Source organism: Bolinopsis microptera, chromosome 10 (assembly GCF_026151205.1).
Source record: "Bolinopsis microptera isolate Bmic1 chromosome 10, MBARI_Bmic_1.0, whole genome shotgun sequence".
NCBI classification, from domain to species: Eukaryota; Metazoa; Ctenophora; class Tentaculata; order Lobata; family Bolinopsidae; genus Bolinopsis; species Bolinopsis microptera.
In genome coordinates, this window is record NC_087081.1 from 2,894,254 (window position 1) to 2,916,589 (window position 22,336).

Here is a 22,336-nt window from a genome sequence, read left to right on the forward strand (position 1 = left end):
CATCAGGATCCTCCCAACACCAAGAGGCTACTACCTCAGAGGACTTTACCCTTCCTCCTACTTGTACCTCCACCAGAAGAGATGAACCCTTTGTCCTCTTTAATGGTTCTACAGATCGGGGAGTCAGAGTCATCGTATTCGCTACGAGCAGGAACATGGAGACTCTATCGGAGCACTCAAACTCGATTCTGGAACCATTTCGCCAGAATCATTCGGGATCCAGAGTTCCCTCGAACCTCGAACATGGTTGAGGGCTTTCACAGAGGATTTAAATCCCGAGTGCATCGCCCAAATAGTAAGGGGAAAAGTGGTCGATTTAAGGGTTCCGTTGGATTTAAATGTTCATAAGGATTTGTCGGGGGGGGGGTCAATTGTCGCATACTAAGCCCTAGATTTTGCGACAATTGACGCCAGTGTAATTACATAGGGGGTCAATTGTCGGGGGGTCAATTGTTAGGGGGTCAATTGTCGCGGTACAAAACTCAGGACGGTGATCTTGATAGGTCGGATAGCTGTACCTGATTGGTTCCAGCCCACCGTGTCGCTTGGAATTAAGTTCTCACCCCACCTCTTCCAAAAATGCGGTTACCAGAGCAGGAAACTCTTCTTCCTCCTCTTCTTTCAACCCAAACACAATCAGGTTCCTGCTCCTCTCCTCCTCTGCAGCCACAATCTCATCTCCTTCTTCGGCGTTTTACTGTTGCAGACTGTATCACTTGCACTGTTCTTTTGCAGTACTCCTGCACTGTTACACTGTAGCTCTGTGTCCCTGACTCCACCGTGGTTTGCACTGCCCCTAAACTGCAATCTTAAGTAACTTTAGTTCCGGCACTCTTTGGCCATTAAAATAACCATCTCCAATGAAACCCCGCGTAGCTACGTTCTGCTACCTCCATGCTAGCACCACCCAGCTACCACCAGTTTATTCTAAGTCTAGCTATTTCTAGCAACCTCTCAATGCTATCTCCAGCTCTATCCCGACCCTGGCAATGACATATGGGGGTTATTCGAGGTATCTTGCATAGCAAACGAAGCGGCATGCGCATTCACAACACAAAAAAGCTACAGTGGATGATGAAAGGTATATTTACACTTCCTATACCCCCCTATAATACCGGGCCTCTTGCGAGAGTGACAAAATGTGCACAGTTAAAAGAAGCCCCTGTGAGAAATCGCATTTCTTGCACAACTGCGTCTAATTATTATAGAGGCAAAGAAGAGGTCCGGTACATTCAGATACCCGGTATAGATTGGCAAGATTGACGGTACAGAGAGGTTTTGATCATTGAAATCAATAAAATGATAGTATACAGCAGGTAAAATCGGTTCGATCTTAAACGGTCCTTTTGTGCTGTTTCTTTATGTGGAATTTGATAAAGATGTATTGTAATTATTTGCGGCAAACTCCCGTTTCCAGAAGCCAATCAGTAAGCTTTGGACCTACGAAGACCCCAAAAGGTCAAAGCATCAAATTGACTTCATTCTCTGGCGGAAGAAATGGACCAATAGTGTGAAGAACTGTCAGGCCTTCAACACCATGCAGACGGTCGGTTCCGATCACCGTATAGTCACCTGCTTTGTCCAAGCCAGTTACAGAGCAAACAGGACCCCGGCCAAAGACCCCCTTCGGAGTGTCGACTGGACCCCTCTTGTCCACGATCCCTGCTTAAAACATCAGTATGCAGTGGAAGTGAAGAACAGGTACAGCGCTCTCCTGCAAGAAGCAGAGCTCCAGTCTGACTATGACCTGATGGTTGATAGTGTCAAGACCACAGCTCTTCGAATACTTCCGAAGAAAAAGAAGAAGAAAAAGGGAAACCCATATAACGACCCTAATATTGCACACCATCGCAATATTCTCAAGACTGCATCTCTGGGTCATAGGACTTCTCCCTCCTTCTCATCTAAAGAAAAGCTCGAAGACGCCAAGAAGCAGCTGGACGAAGCATACAACACCGCTACTGCACAGTCTGTCCAACAACAGACTGCATGTCTGGAGCAGACTAACCCTGAGCACAGGCATCGGAGCTCTTGGCGCATCATCAGAGAGCTAACGTCTCCTAACACCGTGCCCTATAGTAAAATGCCTGGGGGCACCACCGAACAGCGGCTCAACGTTTGGTTTGAGCACTTCAAGTCGCTCCTCGGGACAGAGCAGCCACCCCCTGACCTCTCCTTGCCCTTCTACAACCAGAGAGTCTCGGACACCCTTCCCATTAGCTGTCTTCCTTTCTCCATGTCCGAACTCGATTCAGTCCTCAAGTCCATCAAGTCCTCCAAGTCACCAGGTCTAGATAGCATCCCTCCCTCAGTTTGGAAGCTTCCCCAACTTCGTGACGACCTCCTCAGTTTCTGCAACAGGGCCTTAATTGATGGAGTAATCCCTGAAGCCTGGACAACGGCATCTATTATACCCATCCCCAAGAAAGGCGACCTGACCAACCCCGGGAACTATCGAGGTATCTCATTGGCTCCGGTTGCAGCGAAAGTTTTCAACAAACTCATCCTCAACCGGATTTACCCATACCTGGATCCCCTACTGCGGCCAAACCAAAATGGCTTCCGCAGAGGAAGATCTACCCTCCCTCAGATACTTGCCCTACGACGCATCCTAGAAGAGTGTAAAATCGGAAATCGATCAGCAGCTATCGTGTTCGTCGACTTTTCGAAAGCATTCGACAGTATCAACAGGGATGCCTTGTTTCACATCCTCTCCCTCTACGGCGTCCCTGCTCCCATAACTGATGCTATCAGGCTCCTGTATGACTCATCGCACTCCAGAGTCAAAACCATTGACGGCCTTACAGACTTCTTTAGAACACTCATCGGGGTCCTTCAGGGTGATACACTCGCTCCTTTCCTCTTCATCATCGTCCTCGATTATGTCCTTAGGAACTGCATGACTCTTGACCATGGCCTAACCATCATCCCCAGGCAAAGTCGGAGAGTACCTGCGGTCAGAGTCACAGATCTTGACTTCGCTGACGACCTGGCCTTGACTGCCGATACCATAGAGCAAGTCCAGCAACTGCTCTCGGATTTAGAGACTGCAGCAGCACATGTCGGACTTGCGATGAATGCTTCCAAGACCGAATACATGACCATCAACATTCCTGATGCTGCCCCCGTGAACTCAATATCCGGTTACCAGATCAAGCAGGTTGATGACTTCAAATACTTGGGCTCATATATTGCAGAGAGCAGGAAGGACTTCAACACCAGGAAAGGCATGGCTTGGTCAGCCTGTATCAAACTGCAGAAGGTATGGACCTCTGGCATTTCTGACCAGCTGAAAGTCAAGTTCTTCAGAGCATGCATCGAACCTGTTCTGCTGTATGGCTCAGAAACCTGGACCTTGAACAAGCAGTTTGAGAAGCGTCTCGACGGGTGCTACACCAGGCTCCTAATGAAAGCCAGGAATCTTTCATGGAAGAAGCATCCAACCCTAAAGCAAATCTATGGTGACCTCCCTTCCATCTCCACCATCGTTGCACAGAGACGTGCCAGATTTGCTGGGCATTGCATGAGAGCTTCAGACCAGGTCATCTCTACCATCCTTCCTTGGCGGCTGCCACAGTTCAGGCGTGGGAGGAGACCACTCTCTTTTCTTGACACCGTAGCCAGGGACACAGGGTTGCGGGTAGAAGATCTCCGAACAGTTATGTGCGACAGAACCATCTGGAGACGTAGAGTGGAGGAGATTTCGATCGAGCATCGCCCAAAGTAAAAAAAAAAAAGTAAGTATTGTAATTAGTTATGAAACTCTAATATTGTGTGGTTAACGTTTTTCAGGTTCAGCCCTTTCCGCTAAGCTATTCCTAATTACAAAAATATGCCGAGATTTACTGAACTCCAACTTCAAATATTGATGATTTTAGTATTCCCCAATCTAAAAAGGTTCGAAGTTTTTCTGCAAAGCATTTTTATCCACGTTTCATGCAATTCGATCACTTTTGGCGGAAAATTTTTTTTTCAAATTTTCGAAATTTTTCGAAGTCTCGAAAAAAATTTGTAAGTGAAAAAGTTTTGAAGTTTTTCTAAAAACTACATTTCTCCGTGTTTCAAACGATTTTAATCATTTTGAGCCAATAAACATTTTTCACTTTTTTTGGTAATTAACTAATTGGTAATTATCCAATTAGCTGATTGTCCAATGTAAAAATTTTTCTTATAAAAGTTTTACTCCTTGATAAGATAAACATTCTAGGTTAATTTCCAGCCTTCTACGACGTTCACAACTAAAGATATTTGGCAAACCAGAAAGGTGGTACTAAGGTGGTAAAAAGTGGTAAAAAGTGGTGTTTCTGTCGAGATACAAAATTGGTGACAAGTCTAATTATGTTCGTAGGGGTTCTAACTACCATATTCCGTTGCTAAATCCTTGTGAACATTTAAATCCAACGGAATGCCACTTTTCCCCTTACTAAAAGCCATCTGTTCAAGAGTATGTGCGGGCTATCAAAGAGCAGCAAGTCATAACTGACTTTCACATCGACATCCACGATATCTGTTCTTTCTACTCAACATACTCTAGCAAGATCGAGTATTTGTTTACTGTAGCCTCAATGTTTGGGCACGATATTTAGAAAACTATAATTGATGTATTCAGTATTCAGTATTCAGTATTCAGTATTCAGTATTCAGTATTCAGTATTCAGTATTCAGTATTCAGTATTCAGTATTCAGTATTCAGTATTCAATAAATTTGATTAATTATCCTACGAAAAATGTGTATTGACTTGCTAATTTAAATCAAAAGTAAGGGGTAAAACTGGGCTAGATGTAGGGTAGAGTTCACATGTTCTGTAAATCGTAGTTGGTGGATCACATCACTAATTATACGTCACATCACTAATTATACGTCATATGATCTGACCCCTAATAATAGAGGGGGCCTGGAAGTCGTGCAGCCGCGCCGCTAGCCTCAACCGTTATGGAATCGTGCAGAGAACCCAATTACGGTGTCGTAATTGGGTAATCATTGAGTACCCAATCAATTTAGCTAACGAGATAAACAGTCTGCTTGATAACTTCGTCATTTTAAATCCGTTTCGCACCATCTTTTCAGATTATATTCCGGATTAAATGACCTATTACAATATGTTAGAACGGAGTCTATAACATGTTCACATACACGAGTATAAGCAATTCAACGTTGATTGGATGTGGCCCCACCCCCCCCCCCCCCCCCCCCCAAATCGAATTTTCATACTGTACCTCGAACAAGTAGGTACAGTATGCCATCTGCAAAGCAACAACTCTCAATAAAACATGGCAGTGGTATGAGACCCAACGTATGGGTACTGACGTTTGCCCCCCCCCCCCCCTCCTGTAGATGTATGCGATGAGTGTATGTATAATGTATATCGACGGGAGGCTATAAAGCCCCGTAATTACTTCTACACATAATGAGAGGCCGTAAATACAGAGAAGTAGACATTTTGTGAGAGCAAATACACGGAGAGGAATACGTCGGCCGCTGGACAAAGACCAGAGTCCTGAGTCGCTAAAGATGAACTCTTGCACTGACTTCCAATGGTTGGATCTCAGAATTCATCCTGACCGGCTCGTATCCGAACTACAACATGGACAATGCCGAAAACAACGAGTCGTCAACTATGTAATGCTTTGAATTTGAAAATAAAAGAACTCCGTAAAATGCTATGCTCAGTCCATAAGGAGGATAATCAAGAGATGGACGATATACCATATATTTTTATTGGGCGACTCCTGTCTCCTGTCCGACTCCGAAGTTAGGTTTTTCAATTTTCGTACAATAGTTTATGGTGGATCCTACCATACGATTTTCTTGAAACGTTCCATTAAGTATGATGGTTGTAGGACGGATAATCTGTGTAAGTTTGGGCAAATGTCTATATGCCAACGTTGAGATATCACCTTAAACACAAAACAATATCTCCAAATCGGTGGTTTCCAGTGGTACCAAGGCATGTATCTGGAGATCAAACTATACCATTTTCTTGAAACTTTCCAGATAATAAGATAGCTTTAAGACAAAAAATCTGTGCAAGTTTGGGTTAATTTCAAATTTAAGACATCGCTTCAAACACAAAAAAAATAGTGCTGTCGGATAGGAGTCGTGTTACCCCCCAGATTCCTCAAGACCTAATTTCAAATATCAGTAAAATATATATAATGCTACGATTAAGCCGTAGACTATGATATTCACCATGCCTACATGCGTACAATACAACGGCGAGAAGAAATGATTTATGGGCGTTGAGCGGAAGAACAAAAGAGTCAGCATGCAGGTTGCAGCATTTGCATAAAGGAATAATATGCAGGGATTAGGAAAACGTATATATCTACTCACGGAAAACAAGCGGACCGAAACATTGGCGTAACAGACATTGTAGCTATGCTGGGAAATCAATGATCATTATCGTATTAAAAATGGTGCAGCATAAACAATGCAGATATAGTCTGTTAGATTTTAAACAATGAACATTACGGAGACTTTTCTTTATAGGCTACTGGCTAATATGGCATAATAAATAAAAGCATTCGAATCACACCAAAGCACAAAATGCTAGCTAGTTTCGAATTGTTCTTTAGAATCATTACAGATATGAAATTTAGCAAGCAAATTGATGTGTAAAATTGTGAATTCGAACTTAACGGGCGGGCTCAGTTTGCATGGAGTAAAAGTTTCTTCATTTTTAAAACAATGAGACAGTGTTTAAGATTGTAAAATAAATATTAAAAAACAATCTGATAAAACGCAGCAGCGAAATAAATTCTGGAGTCCATCAGTTGGTCATGACAGTGTAAAATATATATTTCTCAAGAGTCCATCTGTTTAGAACCTAGGTCTCATACCAGGGGGTCCCATGCCCATGGGTGGCATTCTGGGTGGACCACCGTATCCAGGAGGACCGAATCTGTTAGGAGCCATCATAGCGGGACTGGGACCACCAACTCCCTGCATGGGACCTTGCAGACCAGGTGCGCCAGGTTGAGGGGGCATGCCCCGACCTGCTGCTTTAGCAGCTCCCATGTTAGCTTGTGCTCCTCGGGGAGCGGCTCTTTGGCGGGTGTTTTGTGGGGGTGGACCTGAAATTAGAGTTAGAATCAAACCAAATATAGTAAAAACCCAATATAATAAAAAAAGAAAATCCTATACATCATCAATTATTTAAACAATCGTCCTGTCAGTACGATGAGCATTGGTGGGGGGGGGGGGGGAGTCAACCCCATCGAGACCCATTTGACCAAAAGTTGAGGAATACATGGGCAAAATAGCATAATTTTCATCATTTTACGGTCACCATACTCTATTTAGGTAAAATGTAGCTGTACTCGCTAATTAGAGGATGACAAACACAGTGGTGACGTTTTAAGGCCCCCCCCCCCCCCCAGTATTCTTGAGTCTCTAGACACGGCAAGATAATGGCCACCTTCAAAAAATGTGTGCTCTGTAAATGAAATTGAACATCTGTTACACTAAAATTGCAATAGATAACTGGATATGATCAAGCCGGGAGTAAAACACAATAGAGCGATTGCAAGATTCAGACGATATATCGTGAAAAGAGATCAAAGAATGATGAAGTTTACTATCTAAACTTGAAGTTTAAGAAATTTTACCTTCAACAGTCATTGACACGAGATTTTCTCCTCTTAAAAGAACGAGCCAAGGGCTCTCTTCTCTTCCTTATCTCCAGTTTTGGCTGTCTTCTGTCTAATTTTCCTGAACTCTTCGCAATCTCCGAGAACAAGGTTCATGTGTTTATCGAAAGCAAGAAACGAGCCAACAAACTGTCTACCATCTTGCAATGACACTCTCGTGCGGTAGTTGAGGTGCTGTTGGATTTTGGATGATCTGCCGGCAGGCATGGCGGCAACAAAAAGTATAAGTCAAACGACAAAGGAGCGATGATAAATAACATTTCCGGCGCGAAGTCAAATTAGTGAACATTTTCCAACGCGAAAATATTTTGAAGCATTGTAAAAGCTGTCGTAAAAATCTATTGCGCGGCGCCCATTCTGCGTTGAATACATCATACATACTGCATACATATCGTAATTTTGTTAAACATTAAAGATTAGGAATGCAATTTGTTTCATAAAGAAGTAAGAAACGTAAGTTTACTAAATAGTTCGAGCGACGGTCTTGGAAAATATCTGGAACTAATATTTTACGTGATTATTATCCGTTAAATGCTTTTCCGAATACTACATATTAGTAGTTAAGTAGTAAAACAGCTAATAACTTGTTATATATATGATATATACGTTGTATGACATGACCCGCGGCGCGGCGCACGAGTGCGCGGCTCCCCCTGTATCGTAGAAATTAAACTATACCATATACAGGGTGAAACGACTGTGGGGGTCACTTGCATCACGTGGTGACCCCCACTGTCGCTTCACTATACTGTATCGTCTTCGACGATACAGGGGGAGCCGCGCACTTCGTGCGCGGCGGGTCATACAACGTATGACAAGGGGTCACAACGTGATACAACTAATAACCACACTAAAAATGTTTTTCAGACTCTCATCTTGGAGGGCTTCGACGCGCCGCGCAAACTAGCATTCTTGCTTCGCAGAGCAACGATCTCGTTGTAGGTTCACAACCTACCAGGACGCGCGCCGAGTTGGAACAGATATTCAACGAGTATCACCCGTTAAGCTTTTTGCGAGCTTGGTAAAATACTGTTACACTCTTACCACTTACTATACCTGGGGACCCCAGGCTATTGTGTTAATAAACATAATATTAATAGAGATTCGGCGGAATGACAGACTGAGCGGCGAGCGCCGCCGCCCAGTAATTGGTAATTTAAATTACACTCATGATTCGAACTTCGAAATTTTTCTAAAAGGGCCCCAGACGGTTGAATCGAGCGTGCTAAATTACTTTATATCTACAGTCGATCTTCGAGATTGTTCTAAAAGGGCCTCCAATGGTTGTAACCAACTTCAATCGATGTATTTTCGGACGCTGATTCCGAATCACCCCCCATGACATAAAGTTAAAATGCTCTCCTAACGAGATATTGGCGAAAAACTGTATCGATCACGTAATATAACCGTATAAGGAAGTTAGTCTAATTTCTCGTTAGGGTTAGGGTTTCAGCATATGTTTTTGTTAAGGATTGGGTAAGGGTTAGGGTTGGGATCAGATAAGAGGGTTAGGGTTTCGAAAAGTCGTTCAGAACCATCTAGAGAACGGATTAAAAAAGTCACGTGACAGTCGAGTGTTACTGGGCCGCGCTCAGCCTGTCATTCCGCCTAATCTCTATTCTCTATATGTTTATGAACATAATAGCCTGAGGTCCCCAGGTAAGTCGAGTGTAGAGTGATTAATCATCATCTTACTGGGCCGCGCTCAGCTTGTCATTCCGCCTAATCTCTATTCGTTGTTTACCAACATTAAAGCCTGGGTCCTCAGGTAATCATCATCCCGGTTGAATGTTGAAATCAATTTGAATCAATGTATTTTCGAACGCTGATTCCGGATCACCCAACATAACAATAACAATAACATGTGTATCACGTGGTGACCCTCACTGTCGCTTCACTATATCATATATCGTCTTCGACGATGCAGGGGGAGCCGCGCACTTCGTGCGCGGCGGGTCATACAACGTATGACAAAATAACATAGGGTTTAAATGCTCCCCTGGCAAAAAACTGTTTCAATTACGTAATAGATATGACCAAATAAGGAAGTTGGTATATTTTCTCCCACGGGCCGTTATAGAGTTTTACTATTCTTTTAGCATATGCCTTTAGCCCTGGCCTAGTTTAAGTTAGGGATTTGGTTTACCAATACATATGGCACGCGCCATACGTCGCGTGAGAAAAGCAAGATTATACTTATAGCAGTAGCAAGCTAGGTACAGATGGGCTCAGAATTGGGTAAACTTTGTAGGTAAACTTAAAGGGTTTTGAATAGTCAACGTAGAAAATGTTTGCCTCACGTTGTGTGGGCCCGCCGCGCGACCATATTGCATATCGTGGATCACGACGTGAGACAAGAGAACGTGATAAAGTAGGTCACGTGAGTCAGAGTCAAGAGTAGACTTAGAATAGAGTGATTAATCATCATCATCATCTGTATCTACAATCTAAGCCTAAAGAAAAAGTCTTGATCTAAGTATTTTTACCACCACTAGTACTTTTTCTCCGCCGGGATTATTCATGCAAACGTCACAGTTCACAGCAACAAATTTCCAGATTATCTTACTTTAATTCTATTATAGTATTACGCCAATTTTCCTATTATATTACGCCGTACAAAATGAAAACGATAACTTTATCAGTTTTTTAACAAAACGTTTATTGTATAATAAATCAAGAAGCTTGAAATAAATACGATTGCAAAGTCAACACAACAGAAGGCAACCAACGTTTCGATCCGTGAACATTCTTACTCTTAGTCCAATACCATCTAACAATTTATTTTATTGATATTAGAAAATAGTAAAATTGAACAGTGCAGATATTGAAGATAAATTTGAAGTACCGACCCATTTTTTCGACACACTATAATAAATTCTTAAATGGTGAAGCTTAAATATGAATTACCTACATTGTTGATGATGTAAATTGTAGATTATGAACCCTATCTCCGAGTATTTCACCTTCAAAACTAGATACATCACATATATTTATTTTATGAGCAACCTAAATTCAAATTAAATTTAATATATATCAACAAATTCCAGTTCTTGTTAACTGTATAACACTGTTGCGCTAAAAAACATTTAAAATATTATTGAGTGGAGTCTCTTAAAAAATTAAAAGCTTGGTCACTAAAGAGCCTTGAAAAAGTGACCCAGGAAACGTCACAACTCACAATGAACAGTAAATAGGCAGAGAACAGAATTTAAATAAACCAGATAACGATAGCTATATTAAAAGTTCCAGTATTAACCGTTTTCTATGTTCAACCCATGTATAGAACGTAAACAAAATTGCGCGTGTAAGTGTGCTACAAAATTTCCTAAGATCTGAAAATATTTTTACAAATATAACTTTAAAAACATCGTCATCATCATCAATCGTCACGCGGCTAGCTCTCGTTCCTAAGGGCGCGCGCACGTCGCTTGCACGAACAGGCTAACTTCAGAAACCTGCACGTGCTCACGACGCACCGTTGCATGGTTTGATCTGTCATATATCGCTTTCCAAGTTGTCCAACTTGGGGTTATCTAGGTCTTTAAGCAGACCCTGTAATTGTCTGTCCACGTCGTCAAACTGTGACTGAAAATTGTTTGGTGGATGCTTGTCTGCCCAGTTTAGTGTCCTTAAATTATACATAGGCAGAGAATTTGAAGTGTCTATGGGAACTTGAAACATTACAGGTTTCGGTGTTACAGTCTCAAACTGATAGTTTGCTTCTTCCGCTGAAGATTTGAGTGTGTTTTGAGTTGGTTTGTAGCTGCGCCTTTCTCGAGACTTGTCTCGGATCATCTTGACGGAGACGAAGACGACTATACAGACGACAAACACGCAGATGACGATCACGACGATTAGCCACGTTTCTATGGGGTTGTCTATCACTGTGAGAGGTGTACCTGGAAATAAATTCAGGGGTTAAAAGTGGAAATATTTTAAATGTTATGACATTATCTGTCACTGACTGTCAGAGCGACCGTTACATCGAGATTCGAGCCTTTTCTGACCACAAAATCATGATAAATCTAGGATTTGAAGATAACAAATATTTAAAGTATGCCAGGGAAGACCGCATTACCTTTACTGGTAACTTTGACAGTAGTAGAACTGGAAACGACATCGAAGTCGAAGTCGTTAGCGACCTTGTTGTTGTCAGCTGTACACGTGTACTCTCCCTCGTCGTCGTTTTGTATGTTCATTAATATTAGTGAACTGTTCTCGTCAATAGTGGCCCTAAGACAAGGCGAATGTTAATTTAAAATTAAATCGAACAATGAAAATTACAGTGACGTATTTTACCAGTGTACCTCAGTACCTAACAACTGGATTTTGGAATCTAGTTGTCTGTGTCATTTGTTAAAAAGGAAAATGAGATATGATTCAACAAAACTACTGACGAAAAATTGTCACCTATTTAAACTTTGTATCTAAATAAAACTAAAGTTTTATCTTACCTTCCGTTGGGAGGCAACGTCCCCTTGGGGCCGGTCCATTTTATCTGAGGTAGCGGCTCACCACGTGCCTTACACGTGATGGTCAGGGTAGCTCCTATTGGTACCTCGTACGTGGGCAGGGGAGGAGACTCTATCACAGCTTGATATCGTACTTTTACTTGGTGAGCAGTGGAGGTTTTACCAGCAGGGTTTCTGAGAAAAAAAGGGTTTAGTTAATAATTAAATCATTAGTTAATAATTAAATTATTAGTAAATAATTAAATTATTAGTTAATAATTTAATAATTTAAATAATTTGTATTCTTATACTCGTTAGAATATTATGAATAACTTTGTTGTGTAAATGAAGATTCAATCTAAAATCAAGTTGAGGTATAACTTACTCGGCATGACAGAAATACGTCTTAGAATCAGATCCCTGTACTTTCTTAAAAGTAAGCGTGAGTTCCCTATACGGCACCGAACTATCCGAGTCCATGGATCTCACATAATATCTCTCATTAGTTGACTGAGCTATCACAGTCTCATTTCCCTCCTTAAACCTCCAGGTAAGAACAGGGAGAGGCTTCCCTCTAGCTTCACACACAATGGAGCACTCCATGTCAGCTGTCACACTGTCACACCCCGAAACGCGTGTTACACTCGGCAGATCGTAGACCCGGACTTGAGTTACCGAGCTGTCTGAACCGAAGTCATTGCTCGCTTTGCACGTGTAGAGTCCGTCGTGCTGCGTGCTTTCAGGGTCTTGAATTATGAGGTTACTTCCGACTTTTGAAAACCCGTTTTGGTTATAAGTGTTCGTTTGAAGTCTGACTCCGTTTTTCCACCACTCGACGGTGGGGAAGGGATACCCGGAAACTTCACAAATAAGTGTGGAACGCTCTCCGGTGATTGGATATTGGAGAGAGGGGATGTTTTCTATTCGGGCCTTGCTACGAACTGTGATTATCACGTCTTTACTTCTGGAGCCCTGTAAAGGATACTAAACTTATCGTAATGGAGAGATAACGTTATCAGGTGATACAATTGAAACAATTCATGTAAAATCTAGCTAAATTGTAGATAAAGATTAAAGATGTAGAGATAAGAAAATGTAAATACCTGTCTATTAGTAACAGTACACTGATAAGCTCCGCTGTCAAATCTCGTAGCAGATGTGATTTTGAGAGTTCCGTTAGGGAAAATAACGTGATCTCTTCTAAGTGGCGCGTTGTTGTGCTTCCACTGTAGAGTGGGAGTAGGCTCACCCTGAGGAAAAGGGAGGGGTTAAGGGAGGGGTTAAAAGAGGGGTTAATGTTGAAACTACTTTATCTTAGGATATCGTGTGGTCTTTATAAATAATCTTAAAATGACCTTTTAATAAAAATTGTGCGATCATAAAGACTTAAGTAAACATCAAAATGAAACAATTCTCTCACCTCATAAAGACAGTCCAGCCAAAAACTCTCGTATTCCCTGACTTCATCATTAGGTGATATGTACGTGATAATGGGCATGACATCCACATAAAGGTACCCAGATACACTGGATTTAGCGGCAGGGTTGGACACGTTACAAGAGTACTCTCCCTGGTCTTCTGGGAGGACTGTTTTAAAGAACAGTCCGTTACCTGGGGGAGGAGAGGGGTTTTAGGCGTGGTTAATTATTGTGGTTAAATATTGTGGTGTGGTTAATTATTGAGGTTATAGGTGTGATTAATTAGGTGTGGTTAATTATTGTGGTGTTGTTTGCAAACATGTCATCACTTATTATACTTCGTAAACATTACTATGAGTCAGTTACCTATGATGCATTAGCATTTAGCAGACATGTTTTTAATTTTTATTGAAAAAGCGAGCTTACCTTTACGAGTCTCTATTCTAGGTGTACTAAAGCGAGCTTACCTTTACGAGTCTCTATTCTAGGTGTACTAAAGCGAGCTTACCTTTACGAGTCTCTATTCTAGGTGTATTAAAGTGAGCTTACCTTTACGAGTCTCTATTCTAGGTGTATTGCCCCCCTCGTAGTAGACTTTTAGCAGGGGGATACCTCTCCTATACCACTGATACGTTGCAAAATCTTTAGTGATAGCTGCGGAGAAACATGATCAATAAAACCAATTACCTATTGAAACAGATTAAATCAATTGATTTTGTGGAAGAATAACAATAGCTACACACTGTGCTTTAATTAAAAGATAAAAGAGTTGTTCTCAGTTTAGCTAATTCAAATGGTTGCCAGGAAACATAATGAAGAAAGCGTAGAAACAATTGTGAGGAGGGCGATATCGGCCACATTTTGCAGCATATAATTATAAAAACGTAACATCCAACCAAGTTCTACTGAGCGAGATAATGTAAAACAAAACAGGAGAAATTTCACACTAAGTCAAGATGTTAAAATGGAGTGCAGTCTGCAAGAAGAACTAACACTCGGAGAAAACTGGAAACAAGTCACGTGATTGGAACAGGGTATCAGCTGTTAAAGATCCCCTCAGGAAAGAGAATGTAAGAGTCCAAACTTCAATTACCATCCTCTCCAATGATCTCTGTACTTCCAGGGTGATCCTCACTAACAACATCCTCTTCAATGATCTCTACTTTTCTCAGGTCTGCAAAACCACCACCTTCTGTAACACTCGCTGTAGGGCTGGAAGTAGTATGACTAACTACCTCTTCTTGTACGGTGTCTGTAGTTCTAACATTTGCACGGCCAACCCTTGGGGCAGCATCAGTAGTGGGGGCGGTGGTGAGAGGTTCAGTGATATCAGTAGTGGGAGGAGTTTCAGTTTCAGTATCAGTATAGACATCCGTGCTTGTGGGCTCAGGAGGTTTAGTTTCCCTTTCACTTTCACTTTCGGTTACGATGGTGAGGGTATCGGTGTTAGAGTTGCCATCACCAGCGCTGTCATCAGTGGTCGTTATGATACTCGTTACAAGATCGTCCGTTGGAAAGATTTTTATAGTAGTAATGGTGCCGTTGTCTAGGGATATTTGTTGTAGGAGCTGACCCAAGTGGAAATGATCCTACCGAACCAGAACAATGATATTGATAATTAAATTAAACTAAATAAAATCTTAAAATAACTTAAATAGCACAAATAGATTAAATGTTACATGAATATCGTAAATAACTTATATCAATTCAATTAATTAAATCCAACTCACCACAGTGCAACAGCAGATTCTTTTGTCCAGCTGTGACGTTAGTTTTTGTGGGGAGGGCGTGAGTTATTGTGGGGACATTGTAAACTGTCACTTGGACCGGCTTCGAGCTGACCATGTTCTCAGAGTTTGACGCCTGAACATGATCAAGTGATTAGTGATAAGATATCTTGCAATTATGAATCAATGATAACAAGTGAAATAGAAAGTGAAAGTGAAAGAGAAAGTGAAACAATCCCCACCTGACACATGAAGCTTCCACCGTCAACAGCTTGAGCGTCCTTAATCTTAAGTCCCTGTTCTGTAAACTCATACTTATCCACGTCAGCTGAGGTGAGAGCTCGCTCGTTTCTGTACCACGTGATCACGGGTACAGGCTCGGCTGTCGCTTCACACGGCACTAGAATGTCAGAACCAGTGATGCCGACGGTGTCTTTAGGTTTGACGTTTATATAAGGAGGACCGTAAACAGAGATCTTGATGAAAATACTATCATCTCCATTCTCGTTTATTGCCTTGCACTCGTAGACGCCTGAAAAGTGAACGAGATTATGATAAATTCACGAACTTGCATACATATGAATAGAGAAATTACTTGGATTTAAATGAGCTCTAACTTTTCTAAGAATGAAAAGAAAATAGAAAATACGTTAATATCATCACTTGACTCACCATTATCGGTGATCCTGACATCTGAAATATAAATAGTGGACTCGTAGAGGTTCTCATGATGCCGTATCCTGGAATCAGAAGGCAGGGCTCTACTGTCCTTTAACCACACGATGCTAGGTGTGGGGGAACCTTGAGCTTCACACGTGAGCGTTACTTCAGTTCCTCTGCCTACACTCTTATCAACTGCTTCTGATACTATCTTAGCAGGGCCTGGAAAGATTGGAGGGTTAGATGAGTTACAAAGATCGGATAAAGTTAACTTATTTATAATTTGTGTACGTGTATTTAATTATCAGGGTTTCGGGTAATGGGGAAAAGGCAGAGATTTTACGTTGAGGGAAGTAATGATGTGTGCGGGGGAATGATGATGTGTGCGCTATTTTTTAGACTTCAGGATGAAATTTAAAAGATCTTATGTAGTAAGTGAATTATTGGAGTAGGAAGTCTGGGGAAATTTGGTTGAAAGAAAAATGACAGGTATTTTTGACCGGAGAGTATACTTGAGTTAGACCTCTAGATAGACATGGGGCAATTTAAAATGCCAAAGTTAAAACATTCCCCCCAATTCTGATGACATAAGGTGTCACTTTAAGGCGGAGCTAACAAATCTAGTCACTGACATGTGCCCAGATAATAAAATTATCAGTTACAACTACTCATTTGTTATCAGATATTGATCCCAGACGCAAATGTATCGGACTGTGATCAGTGATGCAATGTTTCAGGTTGTGTTCTGAGGTCGGCGTCCTGTCGCACCACGTTTACAATACCCTACACGGCACGCGTTGTTATTACAGTGGTGCAATGTCGTTACATTCCTTATACTGAGTAACTCATATTCAGATCATTCCCTTAGATAAGAAAGCATTAAATAATACTTCAAAAATTGAGATTTTGGAGCACCAGATGTGATGATATTACCCAGAACCGGGATAATTTTCTGGTACATTCTTTTAAGATGATCGATAGTAGCCTGAGGTGGCATCATAAAAATTACGATTCTCGGATAATCTTATACACTGCGCTATATGATCGAGGAGTGGCAGAATATATCCAAATAATTGATTCGACGCATATTTGAGTCAAAAAACAATCTGGGAGTGACAGGGAGTGATTGGTGTATGGTTTAGCAGAGAATAAAGTAAGGGCTCTTTCCGATCATTCTGTAACTTTTTAATCGCAGATATTGTGGTGATGTATATATTGGATTGTAAGAGTCGTGCTGACTGCTGGTGCTTTTGGTTAGAGAAAATGACGAAGTTAGGTACGGCTGATAAATCTAGTAAAATGGCGGCTATTGTTGTAGCATTACGAAGTTACGAGAAGCTGAAATTTCCTCCTGAATCTTCTAGAACTCTTACCAGGAACTGTTCTTACGAATTACTAAAGTATGCAGAGTATGCGATTCAAAGTTGATTGGTGGTATTCGTTGAACGTGGAAATTTCAATTAGTTTCCATTAAAGTTTGGGGAGTGGACGAGTTAGCTTAGTCTAGATTAACACCTGGTCACGTGGTTAATGTCCAATTCAGAGACATCTAATCTAATGAATTTGAGGTAGCACTTTATTTACGTCACAACTAATGGTTCTCTAGCATTCAATTGCTTAATATTTCCAAAATTGTCATTTAATTCAATATTCGATGCCATTTTGAAATTGAACCATAAAATATATGACATCGTTTCAGATTCATCTAAGTTGAAAAATGTTTAATATTTTCAGTCCGACTGAATTTCAGACGGATCAAGAAAGTTACAAAGTTAACCAAGGGGCCCTAATTCAGGTGCAAGTTGTGCCAACATCAACAGTATCCTTCCTCCCTTAGAAATTACCATGAAATCCAGGCCCAAAAATTATAATTCTCAAGGTCATTAAAGCCCAGCAATTTACAGGAAATATAATTACAGGACAAGCAATATTTAGACACGTGTCCAGAAGTTCAAAAGATTAAGGTAACGGATCTTTTAATTAGCTGCCGGCCAGCACGGCTCCCTATTCCCCGTGTGGTAATAACGCGGTTACATTGATTGGCATTATTTTACTTTGAACAAGATCTGAGTCGGCACATAAAAATAGTGGGATATATTTCAGTTTTGAAATTGAATTAAAAGTGTTTTTTCTTCGATTAAATGTTTTGCAAAAGTAATTTGCAAGATAATGAATGCACCCCATCCGAATTTTTAAAATTTACTGGACAGACAGAGACGAAGTTGCGCACAAATTCACGATAACACAAGAACACGATCAAAGAAACAAACTGACGGACGGACAGACAGACAGACTGACGGACCGGACGGACGTACTGACGATAACTTACTCTGAGGACCGTAGTCCCAGGCTCGCCTCCCAGGGGTTGCAGCTAGAGATGGGGACAGCAGGTTGTATAGACACAGATATGGGACTAGCTTTATCATAAGACGGTGAACATATCGCATTTGTGGGTTGGAGTTTAAACTGTCTTTTTGGGAATTTGATGAGAAACTTTGGGGTGGTGTAGGTCGTCTGATTTTATAAAGTGGCTTTGGTTTTCTGTGATTTGAAGGTCTTTCGGATTGAGTCTTTGGAGATAAGTTGTTTTGGTCTTTAGACTTGAGAGATATTCAGATATGTAGGACTTAGGACTTGGAGCTTAGAAAAGGCAGGGTTAGTCAATAAATAAGCAAAATAAATGAGTTTCATCAAAACACCAATGAAAAAGAAGAATTTCTTCGCAACACAACAAGAAGCCATAGATAAAACAAGCAAAAGCAATGACGATACTAAATTAACCAAAACAGCAACTTCTTACCGGTAAATGATACCATACTGCAGTGCAAACGGCACAAACTTATCAATCCCATAAAACTCGCTCAATTTAAAATGTTACCGTTGTCCTGACGACACCATAATTTAACATGAAATGAAGGTGACCTAACCAATGGATTGGAATGATAGCAATCAGGTCAAATATGCACGAAATGACACACCATGATGAGTTATAGGTAGGTTCATTATTGATGAGCTATAAGACTAAGTTTGCATTAATTAATCAACAGTTTGTCGCTTTATTGATGCGCATAGTTTAACGGTTTACGAATTATTGCAGTTTCGCAGGTGACACTGCCGGACAGGAGGCGATGTTGACGCATTTGTGGTCGTACACGTACAGTAGCATCCGTTGTAATGTCTAATAATATTAAATAGTCACAAAACTGTCGTACGAGTTGAAAAAAACAAATAATTGAAAGAGTTTAAAGTTATTTAGCGGGCCTGACAAATCATACGACTCGAAAAAACACAAAAAATGATATTGATACTGGGAATTATTTAGGAGGTACTACAAACATACTATAAATTATAAAGTCGAGTTCTTGAAGTCGGGCAAATGATCAAATACTATGAGTAAATGAAATAGGGGCGAGAAGCGTAAACAAATTTGATTAAACCGAGATTTGAGCCCAACATTCGGCCTTAAAACGACGAAAACCTCGATAATATCATTGACTGCGGAACGAATATTGGATTAACTTGTTTATTGTACAGGGGGTAAATTAATTAATTACATTAGATTTAAATAGCAGAGAAACGAGATCAGAAGTGAGGGATGTGAGTGCATACAACAGATGTCTTCAAAGCTCCCACCAAATACCATCGGCTCTGACAAATCCTTAGCGTCTCAGGCATTAACCATGAACACGTGCCAAAATCTCAGTCACGTGACACAACATCGGACCTATGATAAACCATTATCGTCATCACGTGACCTGCAGTGAAGCTCGACGAAGTTAAGCGAGGACTTTAGTGAATATAACAACCTGAGGAAGGACTCTATACTCTATAGTTTATCATTTCCTGTCGTTTGAGAGCTGGTGACACTGTAACGATCGGAGACCAGACGCGTGTCCTTGCTATTTAGTGTGAGAGATCTAGACACGACTCAAGTCACGTGATAACAAGATCAATTGTCATCTGATATCAAGATGAATTGTTGGGTGATGATACAATATATATGTCATGGAACCCTTACAATTCCTAGGGACAAACTTCAATATCCACAGCACATAATGAGGTATTAAAAAGCAGTAAGCACGATTGAACACTAACAGGAAGCATGTTTTGGATAAACTCTAACTAATGGCACTATATTTCACTATATTTCACTGTATTTCACTATATTTCACTATATAACATAATATTGGGCCTGTCTAACCCCTGTTAGCTATGTGAATACCAGGTATTGTAGCTCGTGTCAGCGACCTTTAACTGCAGGATGTTAATAGGACTCGGCTTTTTATAGTGGCTAACATTTCCTGTTTGGGGGTGTAAAACGGGACATAACGGCCCTTAATGAGACATTTAATGGGACATTGAGTGTCGGTGCATTTATAGCATGCCATAAATAACCAATATGTAATATGTAATATGTGTTAAGATGGGGAAGGGACCGGGGTTTGATGACAAAATACCTAGTCGTAGTGCAGTACAAAAAATAAGAATTACTATTGTCATTAAGTTGACTTATATATAAAGCGATAATTTGGAGCTATTAGCTTTTCAGTGATTGTGGTGAGCCACGCTAAATCAAAGTAGAGAAATTAGAATATGACAAAAAATAAAATAAAAACTCACATACTAAAGTCAATGAAAAAGATATCAAAATAATGTTAAGACAAAGTTGACGACCTAATGGCATATTCATTTAATGACTTATGGCCACAAATATTGTCTAAATATTTGTCGCTATAATTGGAACGCAAATCACTGACTTATATTAACGTGTTGGACCGGGAAAGTGATAATTGCAAGCCATTAAAGTACCAATATTTGAATTGTAGCGATTAGCTGAAAATCCTGGTGCCTGGTGACTAGCAACCCAAACTCATTGTAAGTCAATTAGAATTGGGCTTAAGATACAAAATCATAAACCCACAAACAAAATTTATCAAAATAACGCGGTCAACCCGAAAAAAGCATTAAATCGTGGCAATATATCCCTGTTTTCTGTTTTCTGTTTTCTGTTTTCTGAATATTCATCATATTATTCGAACAAACCAAAAATTATTATTATTTATATATGTTAGACTAAACTTAACGCGACGAACGGACAAAGCTATAGCAGTGAGCTCCATTAATATTTCGGTAACATTGTGGCGAATCGCTGTACCAGCTTCCTCCAGACACAACAACCGCAAACTCATTGAAAGTCCATCAGCATTGGGCAAGAACATACATATTATTGAATAGTTACAATCTTTGATTAAGATGATGGACCAATAAAGTGATGACTGATGATTACGATCCATTAACTTTATTTTCGATAACTTAATTATGCCGATTAAACTGTACCCGTTTAAGTCAGGTAATGTAACTAAACCTCATTGAAAGTTTATCAGAAGAGGGCCAAGGCAAAATAAAACAATATAATAAGCCCGTAATGTGAAAAGAAAGGCAGTCAAACCGAAAAAATGAATACAAGATAGAAATAAACTTTTAAAACTAGATCAAGACATTACAATAATCCAATCACTATGCAGATATTACTGTGCGGCGCTCAGCCTGTCGTTCCACCAAATCTCCATTCCATGATTATGAACATAAATATAATAGCCTGGGGTCCCCAGGTAACTGCAGATATTACCGTACAGTTATACCACAGGATAATATCTACAGTGAACAAACGGGGGGTTTTCAGTTCAATTAAAAACTAATTAGTAAACGCCCAATACTAAACTCCGGCAACCTCCCCTCGTATTAACAACTAACTAATCTCTGGACGGGACTGATATAAATATAACTAAAATCCTCAGTAACCATGGAGTCACGTGACTGTAATGAGTGGCGCTGATTGGTTAACTGGGTAATTCTGTCGGGACTGTTCAGTTGACGGGCTCGAGTGTTAATTAAAGCTTGTCTAAGTCCCGGGAAACTCGATGGCCAACGAAATTATAGGAATTATATCGCTAGCCAATAGGAAAGCAGGATTGAGATCACGTGACAAGAATTGACCAATAGGAAACTCAGGATAGTGACGACAAAGAAGGAAATATAGTATGGAGGCATGAGGGGGCAGGTTTAGATCGTTTGTAGAACTATGTGTCAAATATTGGGAGAAGCTCCCAGAATATAGCTCCTAGCTCATGAACGCAACATGTGTCATTTGCTATGGTCCTCCATTTAAATACCCGCTACAAAGGAATCCCGCTAACAATATGTCCTTATAAAGAACATTAAATCCGGGTATTCGATACTTCAAACTGGTAGGAATGGATAAACTGCAGCTTTTAATGAAACTGCTGTCAAAGTATGCCACTGCTGTCACCGTATACCACAAAGACTGCCACTAAGACCCACAAAAAGAGCAATATTTACAGAGAGGCGAATACTGGATTATATAGGGGCCAGTGCAGCACCACACGATATATAGAGTATCAGGTGGCAT

At 40.6% G+C, this 22,336-nt stretch overlaps 3 protein-coding genes across 10 annotated transcripts in view; all 3 read right to left on the bottom strand.

Annotated features, from left to right (window-relative positions):
- Nucleotides 1–22,336, bottom strand: part of LOC134822129 (coiled-coil domain-containing protein 25-like) — a 59,132-nt gene that overhangs the window by 22,797 nt on the left and 13,999 nt on the right. The gene's annotated exons all lie outside the window — the stretch shown is intronic.
- Nucleotides 6,700–7,909, bottom strand: LOC134822130 (small nuclear ribonucleoprotein-associated protein B-like). Its single transcript, XM_063833033.1, is given in 3 exon segments — nucleotides 6,700–7,074; nucleotides 7,609–7,653; nucleotides 7,656–7,909. Coding segments are annotated over 3 exon segments (501 nt in total). The 5' UTR covers nucleotides 7,858–7,909; the 3' UTR covers nucleotides 6,700–6,820.
- Nucleotides 10,285–22,336, bottom strand: part of LOC134822126 (hemicentin-2-like) — a 62,329-nt gene continuing 50,277 nt past the window's right edge. For 4 of the 8 annotated variants that reach the window (XM_063833026.1, XM_063833025.1, XM_063833024.1 and 1 more), the window contains 11 exons: nucleotides 15,919–16,128; nucleotides 15,489–15,778; nucleotides 15,250–15,382; nucleotides 14,613–15,065; nucleotides 14,069–14,173; nucleotides 13,522–13,712; nucleotides 13,205–13,351; nucleotides 12,487–13,073; nucleotides 12,105–12,296; nucleotides 11,729–11,883; nucleotides 10,285–11,549 (listed from right to left, as the gene is read on the bottom strand). In XM_063833026.1, coding sequence (XP_063689096.1) covers nucleotides 11,146–11,549; nucleotides 11,729–11,883; nucleotides 12,105–12,296; nucleotides 12,487–13,073; nucleotides 13,205–13,351; nucleotides 13,522–13,712; nucleotides 14,069–14,173; nucleotides 14,613–15,065; nucleotides 15,250–15,382; nucleotides 15,489–15,778; nucleotides 15,919–16,128 — 2,867 coding nt within the window. In that variant the 3' untranslated portion in view covers nucleotides 10,285–11,145. The remainder of the gene's footprint in view (nucleotides 11,550–11,728; nucleotides 11,884–12,104; nucleotides 12,297–12,486; nucleotides 13,074–13,204; nucleotides 13,352–13,521; nucleotides 13,713–14,068; nucleotides 14,174–14,612; nucleotides 15,066–15,249; nucleotides 15,383–15,488; nucleotides 15,779–15,918; nucleotides 16,129–22,336) is intronic. The other 4 variants (XM_063833030.1, XM_063833029.1, XM_063833028.1 and 1 more) reach the window with 1 other exon arrangement.